Source organism: Carassius carassius, chromosome 50 (genome assembly GCF_963082965.1).
Source record: "Carassius carassius chromosome 50, fCarCar2.1, whole genome shotgun sequence".
In the NCBI taxonomy this organism is placed as follows: domain Eukaryota; kingdom Metazoa; phylum Chordata; class Actinopteri; order Cypriniformes; family Cyprinidae; genus Carassius; species Carassius carassius.
In genome coordinates, this window is record NC_081804.1 from 19,084,025 (window position 1) to 19,106,665 (window position 22,641).

Sequence of the window (22,641 nt, forward strand, 5' to 3'; positions counted from 1 at the left end):
TAATAACTTAAATGAAATAAAAAAATATATATCTGGATGTACATAAACATTTGTATCTCATTCACTGATCAATATACTATAATGTTCTCTCTTATAGATTAGTGATCTAATTACATATTTAAGTAGCAGAAAATTTAAAAACTAAAAGTCAACTAAAGCCAAGCTCTTTACTGTGTTAAAGTCAAATGTTTGGTAAATCAGTTTAACACATTTGTGTCAGCTCTTAATAATATTGACTCACAGTAAACAATGTTGACTGTTCTCATTTGCTTTAAAGTGTTATTCATACTCTAAATGGGTCACCTCAGCTTTTAAATAAAGCACATTTTTAACATATAACCGTAACAGTTGACATAAGGCAAAAGCTTTATGACCTGTGTGTTCAGGGAAGCTGACAAATCTTAATATCTTAATAGTCTTTCTTTTTTTTTGTGCAAAATATTCCAATAAATTCCTCTAGTTTGGGGGTAAAATATGGTTTGAAGATGCCATGGCAGTTTTTGATCTATTCATCCATATAGTATTTTTAATAACATAATAATATATAATAATCACACTATACAGTATGGCACCCACACACTTGATATGTCTGTGGAAACATCACATGCTGGAGAGAGCAGTTGTTTTGTGGCATTGGTTTTATTGCAGACTTGCAGACCTTACAAAATAAGTGTTAAACATGTGGCTCAGAAGGCCACTTCATACTGAGAATAAGATACTATTATCAGCTTCATTCTGACCTTTACTATCACAAACCAACCTGACTCAGTCCCAAGGTATTTACATCACTTTCTGGTGCTAAATAGAGCAATGCATTTGCTATTTAATATGTGAAAGATGCATTTACAGATGTACTTTATAAGGATGTACAGTATCCTAAGCATGGACAGTCCTGGCTTAGTTGTATAGCATTATGTTCAAGCTAAAATCAAGAAAAGATGCAAAAGGATTGTCTTTCTTCATTAGCCTTCAAGCATTGCATCCCTTAATCTAACCACACATTGTGGTTATACGTAGTGCAGGAAAGGGTGATAAGGCAGGTATGATTCACGTGTGATTCACATCTCTATCATCTAACACTGGCAAATATTCTGCTGCCTGCCAGTTGGATGCTTGTAACGGTTGTGTAGAGGATGTGTGAGATGGAGTTGATACATTTATTTACTATTCCTACTGAAAGCGTGTGGTTGTGATGTGGCATGTGAATGTGTCGAAGTTGTCCTTTTATTCCGTTTTGGTGTGTTGTTGATGATGTCCAAACTTCTGCGACTGGAGTAAATTACATCAGCCACAAACTTTGTGCAGTCAGAGCACACATCTCTCAGGTTGCAGCCTGCGGCGTACAGGTGGGGAAACTCTTCCTCCACAGAGTGTCTGGAGAGAGAGCACAAAGACCTGCAGACAAACAGAGAGATTTTAGCTATTCCAACCACTTTTTTTTCTCCGATGTTATAAAACAAGATATCTTTATTATTTTCAAAATATGGTTCACTTTTGTATAATGACAGCAAATTCCCGTTTCAGTACAGGCCCTGCGTCAATTCTGGGTGAGGGGGGGGTTATGATGTTCTGAAGCCTCCCCACAATGATCTGAAGGGCCCACCCCTCCAACCCCAGAGATGATTTTAAACGTGGAAAGCAGAGGTGGATAGTAACGAGTTACATTTACTTCGTTACATTTACTTGAGTAATTTTTTGGGGTAACTAATACTTTTTGGAGTATATTTAAAGATGGGTACTCTTACTTGAGTAAATTTTGGGGGAAAAATCTGTACTTTTACTTCGTTACTGTGGGCGACGCTCCTCTCGTTACTTTATCTTAATGCGATAAATGTTATAAATGCTTCAGTTTATTCCAAACGCGCCGTCTACTTTTCTCTGGGCAATGAGCGATGCCCATTCGCGAATGATTCATTCTTTTGAGTCAACTCTGTTCAAAGGCTTGATAAAACCAATTGGCAAACGAGTGAATTGGTTCATGAATCAGTTTGAATGATTCGTTCAGCTCCCTGCCGCACGCGCTGAGCGTCTGAAGCGGTTCACTCAGAGTTGTAATGTTTAAGAACAGAAAGAGCGTTGAAAACGTGGCTATGGAACTGCACTGAATTGAAAGCAAATCTGCAAAGGCTATTATTTGCTAGCGATGGAGATCCTTATTAGATGAACACCGCGTGTGCTGTCTACTGTTTAACAGGTAATATAATAACTTGGGCTACATTTGATTACAGCACACGATACCACTGTGACATTAGTTTGTTGTACGTGTGTGGCTTATAACAGAGGGGAGTCAAGTTGAATGCAGCTTCCAAAAGACAAAAAATAGCCGATTAAGATTTCATTAATTTTAATACAATCACACTGGTGCGAGTACGTTCAGCAAGTCATATCATCAGCTGCTAAATTCAGATCTGTGATCGCTTGCTGGCGCTGAGCCAGAGATAGATGCGTTTTTACAGCACTGCGTATTATAACCAATCACACAAGATTCTGTTGAGCTTTTGAATGAAATGGCCAATCAGAGGCAGCTCGCTGACTGAATACCTCTTTCTGGCGAATTCTCTCATCAGAAACAACAAAGTGCAGATGTGTGTACGAATCTATAATTATTAATATATTGATTTCACAGTGTTAACAGTTTCAGTGATTTTAATGGGAGTTTCTGAGAGTGATTGAATCCTAGACTGTCACTGAAAATGAAAATGCTCTCTTTCTGAACAATGAAAGATTATTAGCAATTTTTATATCACATTAACTTTCAATGTAAAATTCATATTTAATATAAAGTCAGTCGTATTAAAAATATGTTATGGCATGACACCTATATCTGTTACTTAAGTAAACAGACAGGGTTTTATAATAAATTACATAAATTGGAGTAAAGTCTGATGAAATATATACATTTATACACACACACATACATTACATACATTTTATCTATATATCTAAATAAAAATAGGCTCAGTATATATGACCCAAAGTAATTAGTAACTAACTACTTGAGTAGATTTTTTATCCGATTACTCTTACTCAAGTAACTATTCAGACTAGTACTTTTACTTTTACTTGAGTAAATATTTCTAGAAGTACTTTTATTTTTACTTGAGTACAGTTTTTGGGTACTGTACCCACCTCTGGTGAAAAGCAATCAAATACTGAATGCAATCACTGATGTATTTAGAACATTCACTGCTAAATTCAAAGCCTTTGTCTGACACTATTCACTGTTTTCAAACACATAAAATGTATTTTAGGTTTCAGACATTTAAATTAGTTACTAGCAAAAAAGACGTTTGTTAGATACATACTGATGCTTGTGAGTTTGTTAAATACACTGATGTCTAAGGACAAGCTGCAATAATAATCCTTTCAATTAAAATCTCATGACATGTTTTATTCATATAGGTACACATTGTGTAGGTAACTACAAAGTTCACATTATTCTTCTCCTAGTTAAACGATGATTTAATTTTATGTATTTCATGAGAAATGGGAAATTTAAGTGATGTTTATCCAAAGATCTCCCCTTTGTATATCACACCTTATACAGTACAGATTGTTTTAAATGCGCCTTCACGTTATTAAACAGCAAAATAACTGTGCTGCAAAATTCCTCAACTATGAAATTAATTCAATTTCAGCTGTGCAGCTCTACAATCAACAGTGGCAATATTCAGCTCTATTTAGTTCAGTGTTGATTTAATTTAGATCAATAACAGTTTGAATGTTCATGAATTATGAAACAAACTCTGTTCAACTGTAAAGCATCTCTATAAAGACTATAGTGTTATTATAGAGCTCAGGTCAGTTGCTTCAGTTCAGCTTAATAACAGTTGAAAGTTTATCAAAACAATAAACAAGATCAATTTGACTACAATTTACATTATGCAATTATCTTTTAAATTCAAATATCACCTTTAAGCAACATTAAAGGTTGTGTAAATAACCTTTTTTTTTGACGTTGTTTAAAATGTTACTGGTGTAACTTAAATTTAGGTATTGGATATAAACAACAACACAGATACATTTAGTAAAGTAATTATAAAAAAACAACAACAGCAACTGGAAATCAGAATAATTTCAAAGTTAATTTCTAGCCAGCACCGACGGTATAGAATGTGACTAGTCATTTAACTTAGACACACAGCATATATTTACTCACTTATAGACTTCACTCTTGTGACTCTTCACACTGCTGTGAAATCCCACAGCGTACACTGGAATGTGTGCCATCTTTTTGTAAGGAATTTTCATCTGTTAAAGGGGCAAAATAAAGCAAAATCACTTATGAAGTTTGTTACATTGTTTCTACTGTTGAAACAGCAGTGTGTAATTAAATAAGCCTAAAGCATTGGTAGAACAGGAGGAACATAGGAAAACAGATGGATAATAATGGACAGAATGCAGTCAACCTTATAATCATGCATAGTTAGCAAAATAAATAAACGTATCAATTTTTGGAGGAGAAAGGGCTTTCCGTATCATTTGTAACTGATGTCTAAGGCTGTAAATCCAATCCAACTCTATTGTACCTTGGATTAAATATCATTGACTATTACTATCGACTACTAAATTGCTGCATGAGATTTAAATAAAATAAATATGTAATACCTTTGCACTACAAGAGCTACAAACAGACCTGAAAGAAAAAGAATCACATTAACTGTGATGATAAACATGAATCTTCAGAACAGTGAATCAGATATTGTTAATATTACATGTTGCAGAAATTATTAATGAAAATGAAGACCTTTTACACAGGAGGCACGTGGACGGCCATGAAAACAGTGGAAACTTCACCCGACAACAGCAGCATATCTAAAAACAAAGATGAACAAAACAGAAATGAACACTGTTTTCTTTGGCTTGTTGGACTGATGCTGATCATATGATCCATTCAGATATTCACACCTTGCCTTTCTTCAGATTATTATAAAGCTCTTTGTTCTGCATGTATTTCTCCATCTCAGCCTTTATAAGTATCCGGCGCACGTTGATGACTTCATCCACTGTTAAGGCCAGACTGTCCACTGGATGACTGAATTCCTCCTGTGTGTGAGGGAAATAAAGAAGATGACATATCCTGTACAAACAACAACAACAAAAAAACGGGTTAAAATCATTTAGGACACTTATGGGGAAAGTTTTGTTAAACACTTCCTGTTCATTTTAAGAAATAAAGGGAAATTATTGTCTATGGTAATCGACAGCATGTCACAGATGCTTCCCATTATATTCCCTTTATTTGGTATAAATACCAACACCACTGACCATCCACTGATTTCTGCAGAGTCCGTCATATGCTGCAGCCCCATCACTGCGTTTGTCATCGGAGCTCAGGCAATGACAGGTGGACGGGCACATCCTGTCAAACACAGGAAACGAGGCTGGACACAAAGAAAATAGTGGAGAAGAGAGAAACACCGTCAGGCATCTCTATTAAATATTTGTTAACTTCGAACAAATTGAGTTCCAATTAGTGTTGACACAGGAAAACTGAATTCTCTTCATTTTAATATAGTGCCAGATTTACTAAACAGGTCGAAAGGGGGACCACAGTTCAGTACCTTTAAATATCACAGGATGTTGTTGTGGAGCAGTAATTTTCCTTTGCTATTGTGTGGCATCTGTTATTAAGCAGTAATGAGACGAGTCAGTAATAAGGAACCTCTCTTCTTATTTTAATACCAGTTTCCTCCTCTAGCATTAACTTCAAAAGTACAACTTCCAGTTCGAATAGCAGTCCATAACACAACATTACTCCATAGGCGCAGGAAGTGGGGGTGCTGAGGCTGCTGAAATATTTGAAAAAAATCGGAGTGTCTATTTACACTAAGACACATCTAAACTAACTCTGACTTGTTGGCAGAGGCTATTTCCACTAACTCCACTGTCCAACGTGTGATTGGGATAGTCAACATTACAAAAGTCGTGCATAGAGACAACAGATAAAAGGCCCTTCGAGGCCACCATAATTATGGTGGAGTGGGCCCTGACCCCCACAGGTGACATGAGGCGAGGGAAATAGCCTCAAATATCCACCTGCATAACGCCTGTTTGGACGCGAGAAGACCTCTTTTGGGCAGACCAAAGCAAGTCAAGTCAAATCACCTTTATTTGTATAGCGCTATATACAAAACTGATTGTGTCAAAGCAGCTTTACAGTGTCAAACAGGAAAATAGTTTGTCAATAATGCAAGAAGACAATAAAAAATGAGTAATTTTTAGCTAAAGTCAGCTCATTGATGATTCAGTGATGTCATAATCCAGCTCTCATCAAACAGTGTCTGTGCAATTTGTCAGCATCCCCAATGAAACAAGCCAAAGGTGACAATGGCAAGCAATCAAAACTCCATCGGTGAAAGAAATGGAGAAAAAACCTAGGGAGAAACCGGGCTAAGTCAGCGCCAGTCCTCTGTCCAGACAAAACCACCATGGCAAGCTTGCAAACAAAGTTGCTTTCTCCAGCAGCCCTGTGGATGCACTAAATTACTCTTCTCCTGGTCTGGACAGACAGAATGCCTGAAGCACTACCAGCCCTGAAATCTGAGTATGCACATTTGGCACATATCCAGTCCTTAAGTTTTCATAACTCCAGATGGGGATAAATGATTTTGTCGCCCATTTGAGTTAAAAGACCCTCCTGATGGGAATCTATCAAGGGGGGCCATGGAAAAGCGATACAAGGTCCAAGAACCCATCCCGGTGAATTCTCTCCAGTACTCCTGGATGCAGAGCATTCACAGGAAATGCTTACAGGTGAAGCCTCGGCCACGTCTGTACTGTAGCATCCAGTCCTAATGGAGCTGTATGTGAGGGAGAACCACAGATGACACCGCAATGTTTCCCGAGATGCAGACGGGTCTACCTGAGCCTGACCCAAAATGTAATGAATTAGTCCACTGAAGGCGAGCGTAGTGAGAACCCAAGAAAAGTTTATTTACAAAGTGCTTCAAATATCCAAACATAATCAAAATAAGAATCAAAGAATTGACTTGACTTGACTTGACTGGGCATGAACAGACTTGACGAAGCAAGAACAAACTTGACTAGGCATGAACAGACTTGACATGAAAAGACTTGACGTGACATGAACAGACTAGACTCACCGACAGCAGCTTACAACATTCAAGATTCAAGATTTTTATTCATCACAATTACACTTACCTAAAGGATTATTAGGAACACCATACTAATATTGTTTTTGACCCCCTTTCGCCTTCAGAACTGCCTTAATTCTATGTGGCATTGATTCAACAAGGTGCTAAAGGCATTCTTTAGAAATGTTGGCCCATATTGATAGGATAGCATCTTGCAGTTGATGGAGATTTGTGGGATGCACATCCAGGGCACGAAGCTCCCGTTCCACCACATCCCAAAGATGCTCTATTGGGTTAAGATCTGGTGACTTTGGGGGCCATTTTAGTACAGTGAACTTATTGTCATGTTCAAGAAACCAATTTGAAATGATTCGAGCTTTGTGACATGGTGCATTATCCTGCTGGAATTAGCCATCAGAGGATGGGTACATGGTGGTCATAAAGGGATGGACATGGTCAGAAACAATGCTCAGGTAGGCTGTGGCATTTAAACGATGCCCAATTGGCACTAAGGGGCCTAAAGTGTGCCAAGAAAACATCCCCCACACCATTACACCACCACCACCAGCCTGCACAGTGGTAACAAGGCATGATGGATCCATGTTCTCATTCTGTTTACACCAAATTCTGACTCTACCATCTGAATGTCTCAACAGAAATCGAGACTTATCAGGCCAGGCAACATTTTTCCAGTCTTCAACTGTCCAATTTTGGTGAGCTTGTGCAAATTGTAGCCTCTTTTTCCTATTTGTAGTGGAGATGAGTGGTACCCGGTGGGGTCTTCTGCTGTTGTAGCCCATCCTCCTCAAGGTTGTGCGTGTTGTGGCTTCACAAATGCTTTGCTGCATACCTCGGTTGTAACGAGTGGTTATTTCAGTCAAAGTTGCTCTTCTATCAGCTTGAATTAGCTGCCATTCTCCTCTGACCTCTAGCATCAACAAGGCATTTTTCGCCCACAGGACTGCCGCATACTGGATGTTTTTCCCTTTTCACACCATTCTTTGTAAACCCTAGAAATGGTTGTGTGTGAAAATCCCAGTAACTGAGCAAATTGTGAAATACTCAGACCAGCCCGTCTGGCACCAACAATCATGCCACGCTCAAAATTACTTAAATCAGCTTTCTTTCCCATTCTGACATTCAGTTTGGAGTTCAGGAGATTGTCTTGACCAGGATCACACCCCTAAATCCATTGAAGAAACTGGCATGTGATTGGTTGATTAGATAATTACATTAATGAGAAATTGAACAGGTGTTCCTAATAATCCTTTAGGTGAGTGTTTATAGAGCATATATAACCAGCAGTGAAATGTGAGTCAGGTCCTGGACAGTGCAATTATTAAAGAATACATCAAAGATGAAAATATACATAAATGTATTTATGAAAGAATGAAATAAAAGTAAACAATAAATATAAGAATAAAATATAATGATGTATACTGTGGAATTAAATATAGAATAGAAAATAATGTGCATAAAAGTATACTGTTGTCTTAAATATTAAGATACACAGGAATGTACAAGGGGCAAATGTGCATATGTGCATTATAATGTAGTCTTAAATATTAAGATACACAGGAATGTACAAGAGGCGAATGTGCCAACAGGTTGACACTGCCAGTATGTCAATGTGAGGCAGAGAGGTATCTTACTGATTAAGTGAATATTAAATGGAGATATGTAGATGTTAAGAGGCTGATTTTGAGTTTAGGAGCCTGATGGCTGATGTCTGATGAAGACTCTCGATTTTTGCCATCAGGCTACGGAAGTGCTTACCAGATGGCAGCAAAGGGGAAAGATGGTTACTGGGGTGGATGGAGTCCTTGATGATTTTAACAGCTCTGCTTTTGCAGCGTTCGAGGTAGATGGCCTTGCAGAGAGGGGAGAGCAGACCCTGAGATGTGCTCTGAGCTCTCTGCAAGGCTTTGCAGTCTTGACTGGAGCTGTTCCCATACCACACTGAGATACACTGAGTCAATACACTTTCTATGGCCCCTGAATAGAAAGTTTTTAGGATTGCTGGTGAAACGCTGAATTTCCTCAGCTGTTGCAGATGGTACAGTCTTTGCCTGACTTTATTAACCTGTGTTTGAATGTGCTGCTCACCCTCTTCACAGTGATCCCCCTGATCATTACAGGAGTATAGGGGTACTGCTGTCTCTTCCTGAAGTCAACAATCAGTTCTTTAGTTTTGCTTACATTCACAGAGAGACAATTGTCCTGGCACCATGATGTTAGTTTCTCTACCTTATCCAAGTAAGCAGTCTCATTATTGTTGTGAATGAGGCCCAGAACCACAGTATCATCAGCAAATTTGATAATAGATGTGGAGCTGTGGGAAGACACGCAGTCATGTGTGTAGAGAGAGTAGAACAGGGGACTCAGGACAAAGCCCTGTGGAGCTCCCACGTTCAGGGTGATGGAGTTGGAGGTGAACTGGCCTACTTTCACCACTTGAGGTCTGCAGGTGAGGAAGTCCTGAATCCAGTTGTAGAGTGAATAATTCAGGCCGAGGTCTATGAGTTTAGAAGCTAGCTTTATGGGGACTATAGTATTGAAAGCTGAGCTATAGTCGATAAATAGCAGCCTTACATAGTTCCCGTTATTGCGTTATTGCAACCCACACTCTTGCAGTTTAAATCTAGATTAAAGACCCATCTCTTTAACCTGGCTTACACATAACATACTAAGATACTTTTAATATCCAAATCCGTTAAAGGATTTTTAGGCTGCATTAATTAGGTAAGCCAGAACCAGGAACACTTCCCATAACACCCGATGTACTTGCTTCATCATTAGAAGAATGGCATCTACGCTAATATTAGTCTGTTTCTCTCTTATTCCGAGGTCACCGTAGCCACCAGATCCAGTCTGTATCCAGATCAGAGGGTCACTGCAGTCACCCGGATCCAGTACGTATCCAGACCAGATGGTGGATCAGCACCTAGAAAGGACCTCCACATCCCTGAAAGACAGCGGAGACCAGGACAACTAGAGCCCCAGATACAGATCCCCTGTAAAGATCTTGTCTCAGATGACCATCAGGACAAGACCACAGGAAACAGATGATTCTTCTGCACAATCTGACTTTGCTGCAGCCTGGAATTGAACTACTGGTTTCGTCTGGTCAGAGGAGAACTGGCCCCCCAACTGAGCCTGGTTTCTCCCAAGGTTTTTTTCTCCATTCTGTCACCGATGGAGTTTCGGTTCCTTGCCGCTGTCGCTTCTGGCTTGCTTAGTTGGGGTCAATTCATCTACAGCGATATCGTTGACTTGATTGCAAATAAATGCACAGACACTATTTAAACTGAACAGAGATGACATCACTGAATTCAATGATGAACTGCCTTTAACTATCATTTGCATTATTGACACACTGTTTTCCTAATGAATGTTGTTCAGTTGCTTTGACGCAATGTATTTTGTTTAAAGCGCTATATAAATAAAGGTGACTTGACTTGACTTGCTGTCAATGTGCATGAGAGAAGAGTGCAGGATGTAAGAGATAGCACCATCAGTGGATCTGTTGGGGTGATAAGCAAACTAAAGAGGGTCCAAATTATCTGGGATGGAAGAGAAAATGTCGTTTTTAACCAGTCCCTCAAAGACCTTCATGTGAGGGCAACTGGATGAGTCATTCAGACTAAAGGGTTTTTTGTTCTTAGGCACAGGGATGATGACAGATTTTTTAAAGGAGGTGGGAACCACCGAGGTAGCAAGAGACTAATTAAAGATGGATGTAAACAAACCAGTGAGCTGATCAGCGCAGGACCTCAGAACATTGCCTGAAATCCAAAAAGGTCTGGCTGTTTTTCTGACGGTCACTCACTTTAGAGCCCTCCGAACCTCGTCCTCCGACACAGTGATCACATGATTATCGCTGTTCTGACTGCTGCTTCCTGACGCGCTAATCGGCAGACTCGTGCTGATTAGATTGTTTTCAAAGTGGCTGTAGAAAGAGTTTAGCTCGTCAGCCCGCGACGGATCTGCTTTCACCTCTGCAGAGGTGAAAGCAGTTGGGGGGTCAGTTGAGGGGCCAGTTCTCCTCTGACCAGACGAAACCAGTAGTTCAATTCCAGGCTGCAGCAAAGTCAGATTGTGCAGAAGAATCATCAGATCTTACTATCACTCTCTGTTTTTTAAAGTGGTAAAATATAACTTAATTCACACCATATTTCTGATATTATCGATCAATCTTATCAGATTAACTTTGATCGTTCACTTTTATTTTATTTCCGTGAGTGCAGTACACCTGCAAAGCGTTAGCACTCGTTAGCTTGTCATTAGCGTCTTCATTCGAACCTATCGCTGTTTTCTTTTCTCCTCTCCCTCGCTCCAGTTTTTCACAAGTTCATCAAACAACCGCAGTAAGAATTTTCATCAAGCACGGTGAGTAATGGCTTCTCCTATCATTGTTTCTTGCACCTCTTGCCACATGTACAGTTTATCTATCTCTGTCGCTGATGAAGGATTCACATGTGATAAATGCAGGGAAATAGTTAGGCTGACAGAGAAGATTTCAGAATTAGAGACACGCATCCAAACTTTAATTGAGGACAGTAAAAATGTTAGGGCTCTAGATACGGCTTTGGATGCGTCTAGCTCAGGGATTCCTGTACATTGTTCGGTTCCGGAAACAGAGCCCCAGCAGCAGGGCAACTGGGTGACGGTGAGGCAGCGTAGTCGTGGGTCAAAACACCGCTCTTCTGTTCCGATCAAAACATTAAACAGGTTCTCCCCACTCAGTGATGCACCCACTGAGAAACCTGATGAAAGTGCTCTAGTTATTGGTGATTCTATTGTACGGAACGTGAATATAGAGACACCTGCCACCATAGTCAAATGTTTACCGGGAGCCAGAGCGCCTGACATCTTGGCAAATTTAAAAGTGCTGGCTAATGCTAAACGTAAATACAGTAAGATTGTTATTCATGCCGGCGCTAATGATGTTCGACTTCGCCAGTCGGAGATCACTAAAAATAACATTAAAGAGGTGTGTGAACTTGCAAGCACGATGTCAGACACTGTAATATGCTCTGGTCCCCTCCCTGCTTACCGTGGTGATGAGATGCATAGCAGATTGTCATCTCTCAATGGCTGGATGTCTAAGTGGTGCCCACAGAATAACATAGGTTTCATAGACAATTGGACGAGCTTTTGGGGCAGACCTGACCTGTTTAAAAGAGATGGTCTTCATCCCTCCTGGGGTGGCGCCACTCTTCTCTCTAGAAATATGGCAAATAGTCTTAGTGTTTATACTTGACTAACTGGGGCCCAGGTCAGGAAGCAGACAGACTGGCTAAACCGACCGTCTGCTAGCTGCCTCCCGTCACAGAGGTCAGTTAATTCTCAGCACATAGAGACTTTTTCACCTAGATATCACACTATAGAGACTGTGTCTGTTCCCTGAACTAGAAAAAACAAAAAACGTCCAAACCAAGTTAAGATTAACAATTTAATTGAGGTTCAACAAATAAAAAACAGAAGCAATATGGATAAACAAATGATAAAGCTTGGCTTATTGAATATCAGATCCCTTTCTACGAAAACACTTTTTGTAAATAATATGATCACTGATCATAATATAGATGTACTCTGTTTGACAGAAACCTGGCTAAAACCTGATGATTACATTATTTTAAATGAGTCCACCCCCCAAGATTACTGTTATAAACATGAGCCACGTCTAAAAGGCAAAGGTGGAGGTGTTGCTTCAATTTATAACAACGTTTTCAGGATTTCTCAGAGGGCAGGCTACAAGTATAACTCATTTGAAGTAATGGTACTTCATATAACATTATCCAAAGAAACAAATGTTAATGATAAATCCCCTGTTATGTTTGTACTGGCTACTGTATACAGCCCACCAGGGCACCATACAGACTTTATTAAAGAGTTTGGTGATTTTACATCTGAGTTAGTTCTGGCTGCAGATAAAGTTTTAATAGTTGGTGATTTTAATATCCATGTTGATAATGAAAACGATGCATTGGGATCCGCATTTATAGACATTCTGAACTCTATTGGTGTTAGACAACACGTTTCAGGACCTACTCATTGTCGAAATCTTACTCTAGATTTAATACTGTCACATAGAATTGATGTTGATGGTGTTGAAATTATTCAGCCAAGTGATGATATCTCAGATCATTATTTAGTTCTTTGCAAAATTCATATAGCCAAAATTGTAAATTCTACTTCTTGTTACAAGTATGGAAGAACCATCACTTCTAACACAAAAGACTGCTTTTTAAGTTATCTTCCTGATGTATCCAAATTCCTTAGCATATCCAAAACCTCAGAACAACTTGATGATGTAACAGAAACTATGGACTCTCTCTTTTCTAGCACTTTAAATAAAGTTGCTCCTTTACGCTTAAGGAAGGTTAAGGAAAACAGTTTGACACCATGGTATAATGAGCATACTCGCACCCTAAAGAGAGCAGCCCGAAAAATGGAGCGCAGCTGGAGGAAAACAAAACTAGAGGTATTTCGTATTGCTTGGCGGGAAAGTAACATATCCTACAGAAAAGCATTAAAAACTGCTAGATCCGATTACTTTTCTTCTCTTTTAGAAGAAAACAAACATAACCCCAGGTATTTATTCAATACAGTGGCTAAATTAACGAAAAATAAAGCCTCAACAAGTGTTGACATTTCCCAACACCACAGCAGTAATGAGTTTATGAACTACTTTACTTCTAAAATCGATACTATTAGAGATAAAATTGCAACCATTCAGCCGTCAGCTACAGTATCACATCAGACAGTGCACTATAGACCCCCTGAGGAACAGTTCCACTCATTCTCTACCATAGGAGAGGAAGAATTGTATAAACTTGTTAAATCATCTAAACCAACAACATGTATGTTAGACCCTATACCATCTAAGCTCCTGAAAGAGGTGCTTCCAAAAGTCATAGATCCTCTTCTGACTATTATTAATTCCTCATTGTCATTAGGACATGTCCCCAAAACCTTCAAACTGGCTGTTATTAAGCCTCTCATCAAAAAACCACAACTTGACCCCAAAGAACTAGTTAATTATAGACCAATCTTGAATCTCCCTTTTCTGTCCAAGATACTAGAAAAGGTGGTATCCACACAATTATATTCCTTCTTAGAGAAAAATGGTATATGTGAGGATTTCCAGTCAGGATTTAGACCGTATCATAGTACTGAGACTGCTCTTCTTAGAGTTACAAATGATCTGCTCTTATCATCTGATCGTGGGTGTATCTCTCTATTAGTTTTATTGGATCTTAGTGCTGCGTTTGACACAATTGACCACAACATTCTTTTGCATAGACTTGAATACTTTGTTGGCATCAGTGGAAGTGCATTAGCATGGTTTAAATCGTACTTATATGACCGCCATCAGTTCGTAGCAGTGAATGAAGATGTATCCTATCGATCACAAGTAGTGATGCGCGGGTCGGGGTTTTTTCCAACCCGCGGGTCACGTTTATCTGAAATTATTTGGCCCGCCCCAGCCCGCCCCGCAAATAAAGTAAAATGTCTTGACCCGCCCCGACCCGCCCCGCGCATCGGGGACATCACGGAAGTTACGTTGCTACTTAGACCTTCGTATCATAAACTTATCAATATAGGCTATAGGTAATTGCACTATGATGGTTCGTTCGTGAACAAATCTTGTAGGTGAATGAATCATTCTCGTTTACTTAATCCACTGACCATAGACAGTAAAAGACTCATTTCTCGTTCAATGAAGTTCCTCCCACAGCAGCGCGCGAGCACGGCGCTATTAGCAGTGCGTGCGCAGCTTGTGAACAGCTCTGTGAACTGTTTCATCCTGTCAAAGAGTTACTCAAGATGTGACGGAGCATGTGACTTGTTGAATGTAGTGAACGAATACGATCTTCTCGTAGGTGAAAGAGTTGATTGAACTGATACATCTCGTTCGTGAATTAAATGAATGGGAGTATACAGGGTCAGTCGGCCAAGCATGTAAATCTCGATCAGCAATCAGCAGATACAAAGCGCAGTTATTGGTGCACATACGCTTGTTTTCATATTTGGAATACAGAACATAACTCCATGTTTGATCCCCGATAAAACCTTGTGCTTTGTTAATCTGAACAATTTACTATTTATTTAATACGATCATGCACACACTTTAATAAAGCCAAATTAGTTTTTGTCACAAGTAAATACGTTCGTTGATTTAAGACATAACACATAAGACACTCTTTTTCGCCAACTGCTGGCGTATTTGTGTAATATGAAGAAATGGTCACTGAACGAATCAGTGAATGAATCATTTTGGTGAACGAACTGAAAGTCAACGAATCTCTTGAAATAATCAAAATTTCAACCACTAAATTACATGCAACATAAATGTTTTTTTTTTTATTTAGTTTTTAGTGACCCGCCCCAACCCGCCCTGCAATAAAGTGCCAATTTCTTAACCCGCCCTAACCCGACCCGCGCGTTACTTTTGGGCCCGCGGGTTATGAGATGACCCGCGCATCACTAATCACAAGTGCAGTATGGAGTACCTCAAGGCTCAGTACTAGGGCCGCTACTCTTCACGCTTTATATGTTACCCTTGGGAGATATCATCAGGAAACATGGTGTTAGCTTTCACTGTTATGCTGATGATACTCAGCTCTATATTTCTTCGCAGCCCGGTGAAACACACCAATTTGAAAAACTAATGGATTGCATAGTCGATATAAAAAACTGGATGACGAGTAATTTCTTACTGCTAAATTCTGAAAAAACAGAGGTGTTAATTATAGGACCTAAAAACTCTTCTTGTAATAACCTAGAACACTCTCTAAGACTTGATGGTTGCTCTGTCAATTCTTCGTCATCAGTTAGGAACCTAGGTGTGCTACTTGATCGCAATCTTTCCTTAGAAAGCCACGTTTCAAGCATTTGTAAAACTGCATTTTTCCATCTCAAAAATATATCTAAATTACGGCCTATGCTCTCAATGTCAAATGCAGAAATGTTAATCCATGCATTTATGACCTCAAGGTTAGATTATTGTAATGCTTTATTGGGTGGTTGTTCTGCACGCTTAGTAAACAAACTACAGCTAGTCCAAAATGCAGCAGCAAGAGTTCTTACTAGAACCAGGAAGTATGACCATATTAGCCCGGTCCTGTCAACACTGCACTGGCTCCCTATCAAACATCGCATAGATTTTAAAATATTGCTTATTACTTATAAAGCCCTGAATGGTTTAGCACCTCAGTATTTGAATGAGCTCCTTTTACATTATAATCCTCTACGTCCGCTACGTTCTCAAAACTCAGGCAATTTGAAAATACCTAGAATATCAAAATCAACTGCAGGCGGCAGATCCTTTTCCTATTTGGCGCCCAAACTCTGGAATAACCTACCTAACATTGTTCGGGAGGCAGACACACTCTTGCAGTTTAAATCTAGATTAAAGACCCATCTCTTTAACCTGGCATACACATAACATACTAATATGCTTTTATTATCCAAATCCGTTAAAGGATTTTTAGGCTGCATTAATTAGGTAAACCGGAACCGGAAACACTTCCCATAACAACCTATGTACTTGCTACATCATTAGAAGAATGGCATCTACGCTAATATTTGTCTGTTTCTCTCTTGTTCCGAGGTCACCGTGGCCACCAGATCCAGTCTGTGTCCAGATCATAGGGTCACTGCAGTCACCCGGATCCAGTACGTATCCAGACCAGATGCTGGATCAGCACCTAGAAAGGACCTCTACATCCCTGAAAGACAGCGGAGACCAGGACAACTAGAGCCCCAGATACAGATCCCCTGTAAAGACCTTGTCTCAGAGGAGCACCAGGACAAGACCACAGGAAACAGATGATTCTTCTGCACAATCTGACTTTGCTGCAGCCTGGAATTGAACTACTGGTTTCGTCTGGTCAGAGGAGAACTGGCCCCCCAACTGAGCCTGGTTTCTCCCAAGGTTTTTTTCTCCATTCTGTCACCGATGGAGTTTCGGTTCCTTGCCGCTGTCGCCTCTGGCTTGCTTAGTTGGGGACACTTCATCTACAGCGATATCGTTGACTTGATTGCAAATAAATGCACAGACACTATTTAACTGAACAGAGATGACATAACTGAATCCAATGATGAACTGCCTTTAACTATCATTTTTGCATTATTGACACTGTTTTCCTAATGAATGTTGTTCAGTTGCTTTGACGCAATGTATTTTGTTTAAAGCGCTATATAAATAAAGGTGACATTGACAGAGGATTTGTTTCCAAAGGCACAGATGGTCCTTAGTTCCTAAACTGCAGTAACAATGATCGATGAAAACTCCCGGGGCAGATAAAATGAGTGGCAAATAATGGATAAATGTTCCAAATGAGGCGAGCAGGAGCGCGACAGAGTGGAGATATTCCTAAGGTCACACCATTTCTTGTTAATCAAGGAACACCTTCCTCCACCTTTGGATTTACCAGCATCGGCTGTTCTGTCCATCCGTAAAACGGAGAACTACTGGCTCTAAGATCGTCCATCTTATTCTCCAGAAACTGGACACTGGCGAGCAGAATGGAGGACTGTGAGCTCTTTTCCCCAGTCTGTTGCGAAATCACAGCGCGGTTCCCGCTGTGTTTCTTGATCCGTCTACTCAGGTGGTTATTCAGGTGGCCATTGTTCATCTCTGCATTCCGGAGAATCTCAGATGGCCATGATGGATTGGAGGATAAAGTGTCCTGAAACAGGTCAGTGAAGCAGTGTCCAATCTCCAAAAGTGTTTTGTAGCGGATCTGACCCGAATCAGACAAATTAAAGAGTCGATCAGGACTGTGGTTGAAACACGAGCCAAATTCCTCAAAAAGGCAACAGGAAGTCATAAACCATTCTGTGCCACAAGTCCCAAGCAAGATAACCAACCAACCAACTCTTTCACAGAACAGCTTTCAACATTAACACCACTAGAACAATTATTGACAATTTCAATTCGGAGAAGAGATTGTCAAATTTGGGGCAAGTAATTGAGATGCAATGCCGGACATGATGTGTAAACCTATGAGAGTACTACAAAAGATCCTTTGACTTCCCCCACCTACCAGAACCAGACTGAAATTCCTAAAGGGGGCCTTTTAACCTCTGGTCTTTTCTACATATATATGGACCAAAAGGAACTCAAAAAGACTTATAAATGAATATCAGTCCATCGCTTCACTCCATATTCATTTATATGTAACCCACACATTTGACTATCATGTTATAATCACTTATTGTGTATGTCTTTTAATAACTATTGGATAGCTTAAGGATTCATAATCATGTTTGGTATGTTTGTGATTGAATCTGCTTGCTTGAAACAGTCCTGACCATCAGTTATTTGTCAAATGTATCATATTCTTGTTGTAGGAATCATGTCCAAAATTATACCCTGCAAGAGCGGGAAAATTCTGACCACGTGCTTGATAAGATAACATATGATTTATGATACCATAAAATTTTGCTAAAAGCTATGCTTCTGCTATTAGTCATGCCTGCTTTTAGCTTTTAGCTTTGGTACTAGCCATACTTTTAGTCATCACTTTAAGTGTTCTTTGAGCGCGGTTCCAGCGTGCCTCGGCCTGCACGCCTGCTGCTACTTAGCCACGATGAGAAGAAACACCACCTAGTCTCATCAAACTTTACTTCTTTTCTTTTCCGTTTGAGAGTTTTGTGTTCTGAGTTAAGTTTTGTAATGCTGTGTCTCCGAGTCTGACCTCGACTGCCCGTTCAACTTCAACCAGCCCACACAACTCTGCCTCAGCCCAACCACGGGCTTCCCAAGACGTCACTTCAGCAACTTCTTAACTTCCAGCCAATCAGCGACATCGGGAAACCCCCTTTCAACGACAACAAAGGGGACTCCCTTTACACAGGAGACACAAGTAACTTTATCTCCAGACTCTGACCTTTACTGATGTATCTAATATAATTTTAACCTCATTGAGGAACTAAATGCGAGGGCGAATTAAGTGATTGATGGTTGTTCATGTCTATGCAATTTAACGTATTGCTGTAAACTTGGGATTTCACATCTTTCCCTAACTTTCGATCATCCTGCAACTTGTGTGAATGTGTGAGTGCGTGCGTTTATGTGTTCGATTAGTTTATATGTCTTAGATTTATCTAATAAAGCCTTATTCATATTGAAAAGAGAAGTATCTTGTGTTTTGTGCTTACAAGTTAATGTCTTAAATTGCCGATCTTGTTACTGTGCTAATTAATAGTGTTTTCACTATACTTTGGATATTAATATCCAGCGCAGATTTGATGTTAAACGGCTCGTCCAGTGAATCACAGGGCGTCTCAGTGATCAGCCGTGAAACAGTGATTCTGTTCAAATTCCCTTTAAAATCTTAAATGATTCCCTTTTAGCTAAATTGACCTGTTTCCCTTACAGTATATTAGCCATAAATGATCAGTGCAGACGTTATGTGTTTTAAAAGAGAAAGCAAAAGTAAGTAAAAAAAGTTAATAAAAACACAATCTCAGCTGAGCGACCTGGACGGCATCCACACTCGGCGGCGCCATCTTGGAACATGGGGCAATGGTTAAATAAAGGCAATATATACTGTACCAAACAAAACATTTTACATGACAAGAACAAACCAATGGGAAACAAGACACACGACTAAGACAACCAATCAGAACAAGACACAATAATTAAGAAAACCAATCAGAACATAACACACAGACAAGGGAATCACATGACAGAAAAAGGACCAAGACTAAACTCCAAAATAAGACATGAAAGCAATGAACAAGAAACACAAACAAAACCCACTGAAGTACTTGCATTAAGCCCAGTTTGGGAAATTTGGGTATTTTTTTCTGTTTGCTATTTTATATCAATATGATGTGTTTTAAAAAAGCTGGATAAAATGTCATCTAAAATGAATAACCTAGATTACTTCACTAACTATGGTTTAAATCATGTAAGCTATAATCAGTAATGATTTGAAAGCGTTAGCACTCGTTAGCTTGTCATTAGCGTTTTCATTCGAACCTATCGCTTTTATTTTCTCCTCTCCTCTCTCTCGCTCCAGTTTTTCACAAGTTCATCAAACAACCACAGTAAGAATATTTCATCAAGCACGGTGAGTAATGGCTTCTCCTGCTATTGTTATTTGCACCTCTTGCCACATGTACAGTTTATCTATCTCTGTCGCAGATGAGGGATTCACATGTGATAAATGCAGGGAAATAGTTAGGCTGACAGAGAAGATTTCAGAATTAGAGACTCGCATTCAAACTTTAATTGAGGACAGTAAGAATGTTAGGGCTCTAGATACGGCTTTGGATGCGTCTAGCTCAGGGATTCCTGTACATTGTTCGGTTCCGGCAACAGAGCCCCTGCAGCAGGGCCACCAGGGCACCATACAGACTTTATTAAAGAGTTTGTTGATTTTACATCCGAGTTAGTTCTGGATGCAGATAAAGTTTTAATAGTTGGTGATTTTAATATCCATGTTGATAATGAAATAAATGCATTGGGATCAGCATTTATAGACATTCTGAACTCTATTGGGGTTAGACAACAAGTTTCAGGACCTACTCATTGTCGAAATCATAATCTAGATTTAATACTGTCACAAAACCTCAGAACAACTTGATGATGTAACAGAAACTATGGACTCTCTCTTTTCTAGCACTTTAAATACAGTTGCTCCTCTACACTTGAGGAAGGTTAAACGTGCAGTATGGAATTTTTGGCCACCAGGGGTCACTCAATCAAAATAATAACATAAGACGTACTTTGATGACGTCGGGAAAGAGCGTAGGCTCATGGGAGTTGTTGTTCATTGGAACACGCGCTCTGTCGCTCCCCACATTCCTCACTCATTTTAACTGAGGCCGGCGACACACTGGATGCGTGGCGCAAGCGTCTCAGCTGCGTGGCGTGTCAGTTTAATTCGGCTCCCATGTTAATAGGTTAGAGCTTGCAGACTGCCTGCGTGAGACGCGTGTATCAGGCGCAGCCCGAGCCATGCGGTAAACGGGTGCATGCTAGAAATAGAACCGACGCCTATTTTTCACGCGACACGCAAGCATGTTGGAAGCGTTTCCAGGCAAGATATAATAGGAAAATATCTGAAGACAAGAACTCCAAGGCACTCGAATATCTCAGTGAAAAAATTAAAAAGCCTTTATTACATTCTTGGCTTGCTTTTTTAAAAAATGGTGAGAGGTACACCTACGCGCTGCGGCTACATGCCTTCATCAGGGTGTGTATTACAAACAATGTCTCAGTTCATTTAACAACAGCTAATTAATCAAATTAGAAACACCTGGTCACTCTGTGTAAAGCAACTCAAAGAGAGAGGTAAAAAAAAAAAAAAAACAAAAAAAAAAAAAAAAAAAAAGGGAAGGAAATTCAAATTGCAAAGTGTGAAACTATCATTATAAATATAATACATGAGAGAGAGAAAAAAAAAATAATAATAATATCAAAACATCTCACACAAAAGTAATAAATCATGAAATTATCAGCATAAATATAATGCACGAGACAAAAAAAATAATAATAATAAATAAATAAATAAATAAATAAATAAATTTAAAAAAAAAATAAATAAAAAAAAAAAATATATAAATAAATAAATAAATAAATAAAAAATATCAAACCATCTCACACAAAAATAATAAATCATGGAATTATCATCATAAATATAATGAATGAGAGACAAAAGAAAAAAAAAACCTTCATTTAAGAAATGGTACAAAGTCTAACTCTCCGTTTAAGCCTGGAAATGTAGTTGCTTTCAATGTATAAATCCAGAAAGACTCTCTCTGTAACAGCCTATTAGTCCTATCTCCTCCCCTGATTGATTTCGGGATATGTTCAATGCCAGTAATTTTTAATGTACTTGGATTACCATGATTCACATCTCTATAGTGTAGGGTCATAGGGTATAATGGGTTGCAAACTCTAATCGCATTTTTATGCTCTGCTAATCTGGTCTTTAATTTTCTTGTAGTCATCCCTATATAGAAACAACCACATGGACACTCCAACTTATAGTCCACGAATGAGGTATTACAATTAATAAATGATCTTATTTTAAATTCAGAACCAGAGGTTACATCTCTAAACACACCAGTCTTAACCATATTATCACAATGATTGCAATTACCACATCTGTAATTTCCTACACTTAAGCCTAACCAGGTATTTGATTTCATAGCTGGAAGATGACTTCTCACAAGTTTATCTTTGATTGTAGGTGCTTTTCGAAACGCAATGGAAGGAGATTCAGGCATGACTTCTCTTAGATAAGGATCACTCATAACTATTTCCCAATTACTTATTATAATTTTCTTAATTCTGTTAGCCTCTGTGCTATATTGTGTCACAAAATAAACTGAATTGTCTGACTCTTGTGATTCTTGTTTTTTTTTGTAATAGCTCATCTCTACTCATATTTTTTTACTTTGGTATATGCTTTATTAATCACCCTATCTTTATACCCTCGTTCCTTAAATCTTTGAGTCATATCTTGTGCCCTAATGTTAAAATCATCTTCCTTATCACATATTCTTTTTAACCTCT

The 22,641-nt window shown here is 39.1% G+C and overlaps 1 protein-coding gene across 1 annotated transcript in view; it reads right to left on the bottom strand.

Moving 5' to 3' along the window:
- Nucleotides 1–600: 600 nt before the first annotated feature.
- spire2 (spire-type actin nucleation factor 2) overlaps nt 601–22,641 on the bottom strand; it is a 54,902-nt gene continuing 32,861 nt past the window's right edge. Inside the window, exons 10-15 of the mRNA XM_059546570.1 lie at nt 5,269–5,384; nt 4,909–5,046; nt 4,748–4,815; nt 4,609–4,636; nt 4,160–4,251; nt 601–1,395 (exon numbers count right to left, since the gene is read on the bottom strand). Of these exons, the coding sequence (XP_059402553.1) occupies nt 1,158–1,395; nt 4,160–4,251; nt 4,609–4,636; nt 4,748–4,815; nt 4,909–5,046; nt 5,269–5,384 (680 nt within the window). The 3' untranslated portion in view covers nt 601–1,157. The remainder of the gene's footprint in view (nt 1,396–4,159; nt 4,252–4,608; nt 4,637–4,747; nt 4,816–4,908; nt 5,047–5,268; nt 5,385–22,641) is intronic.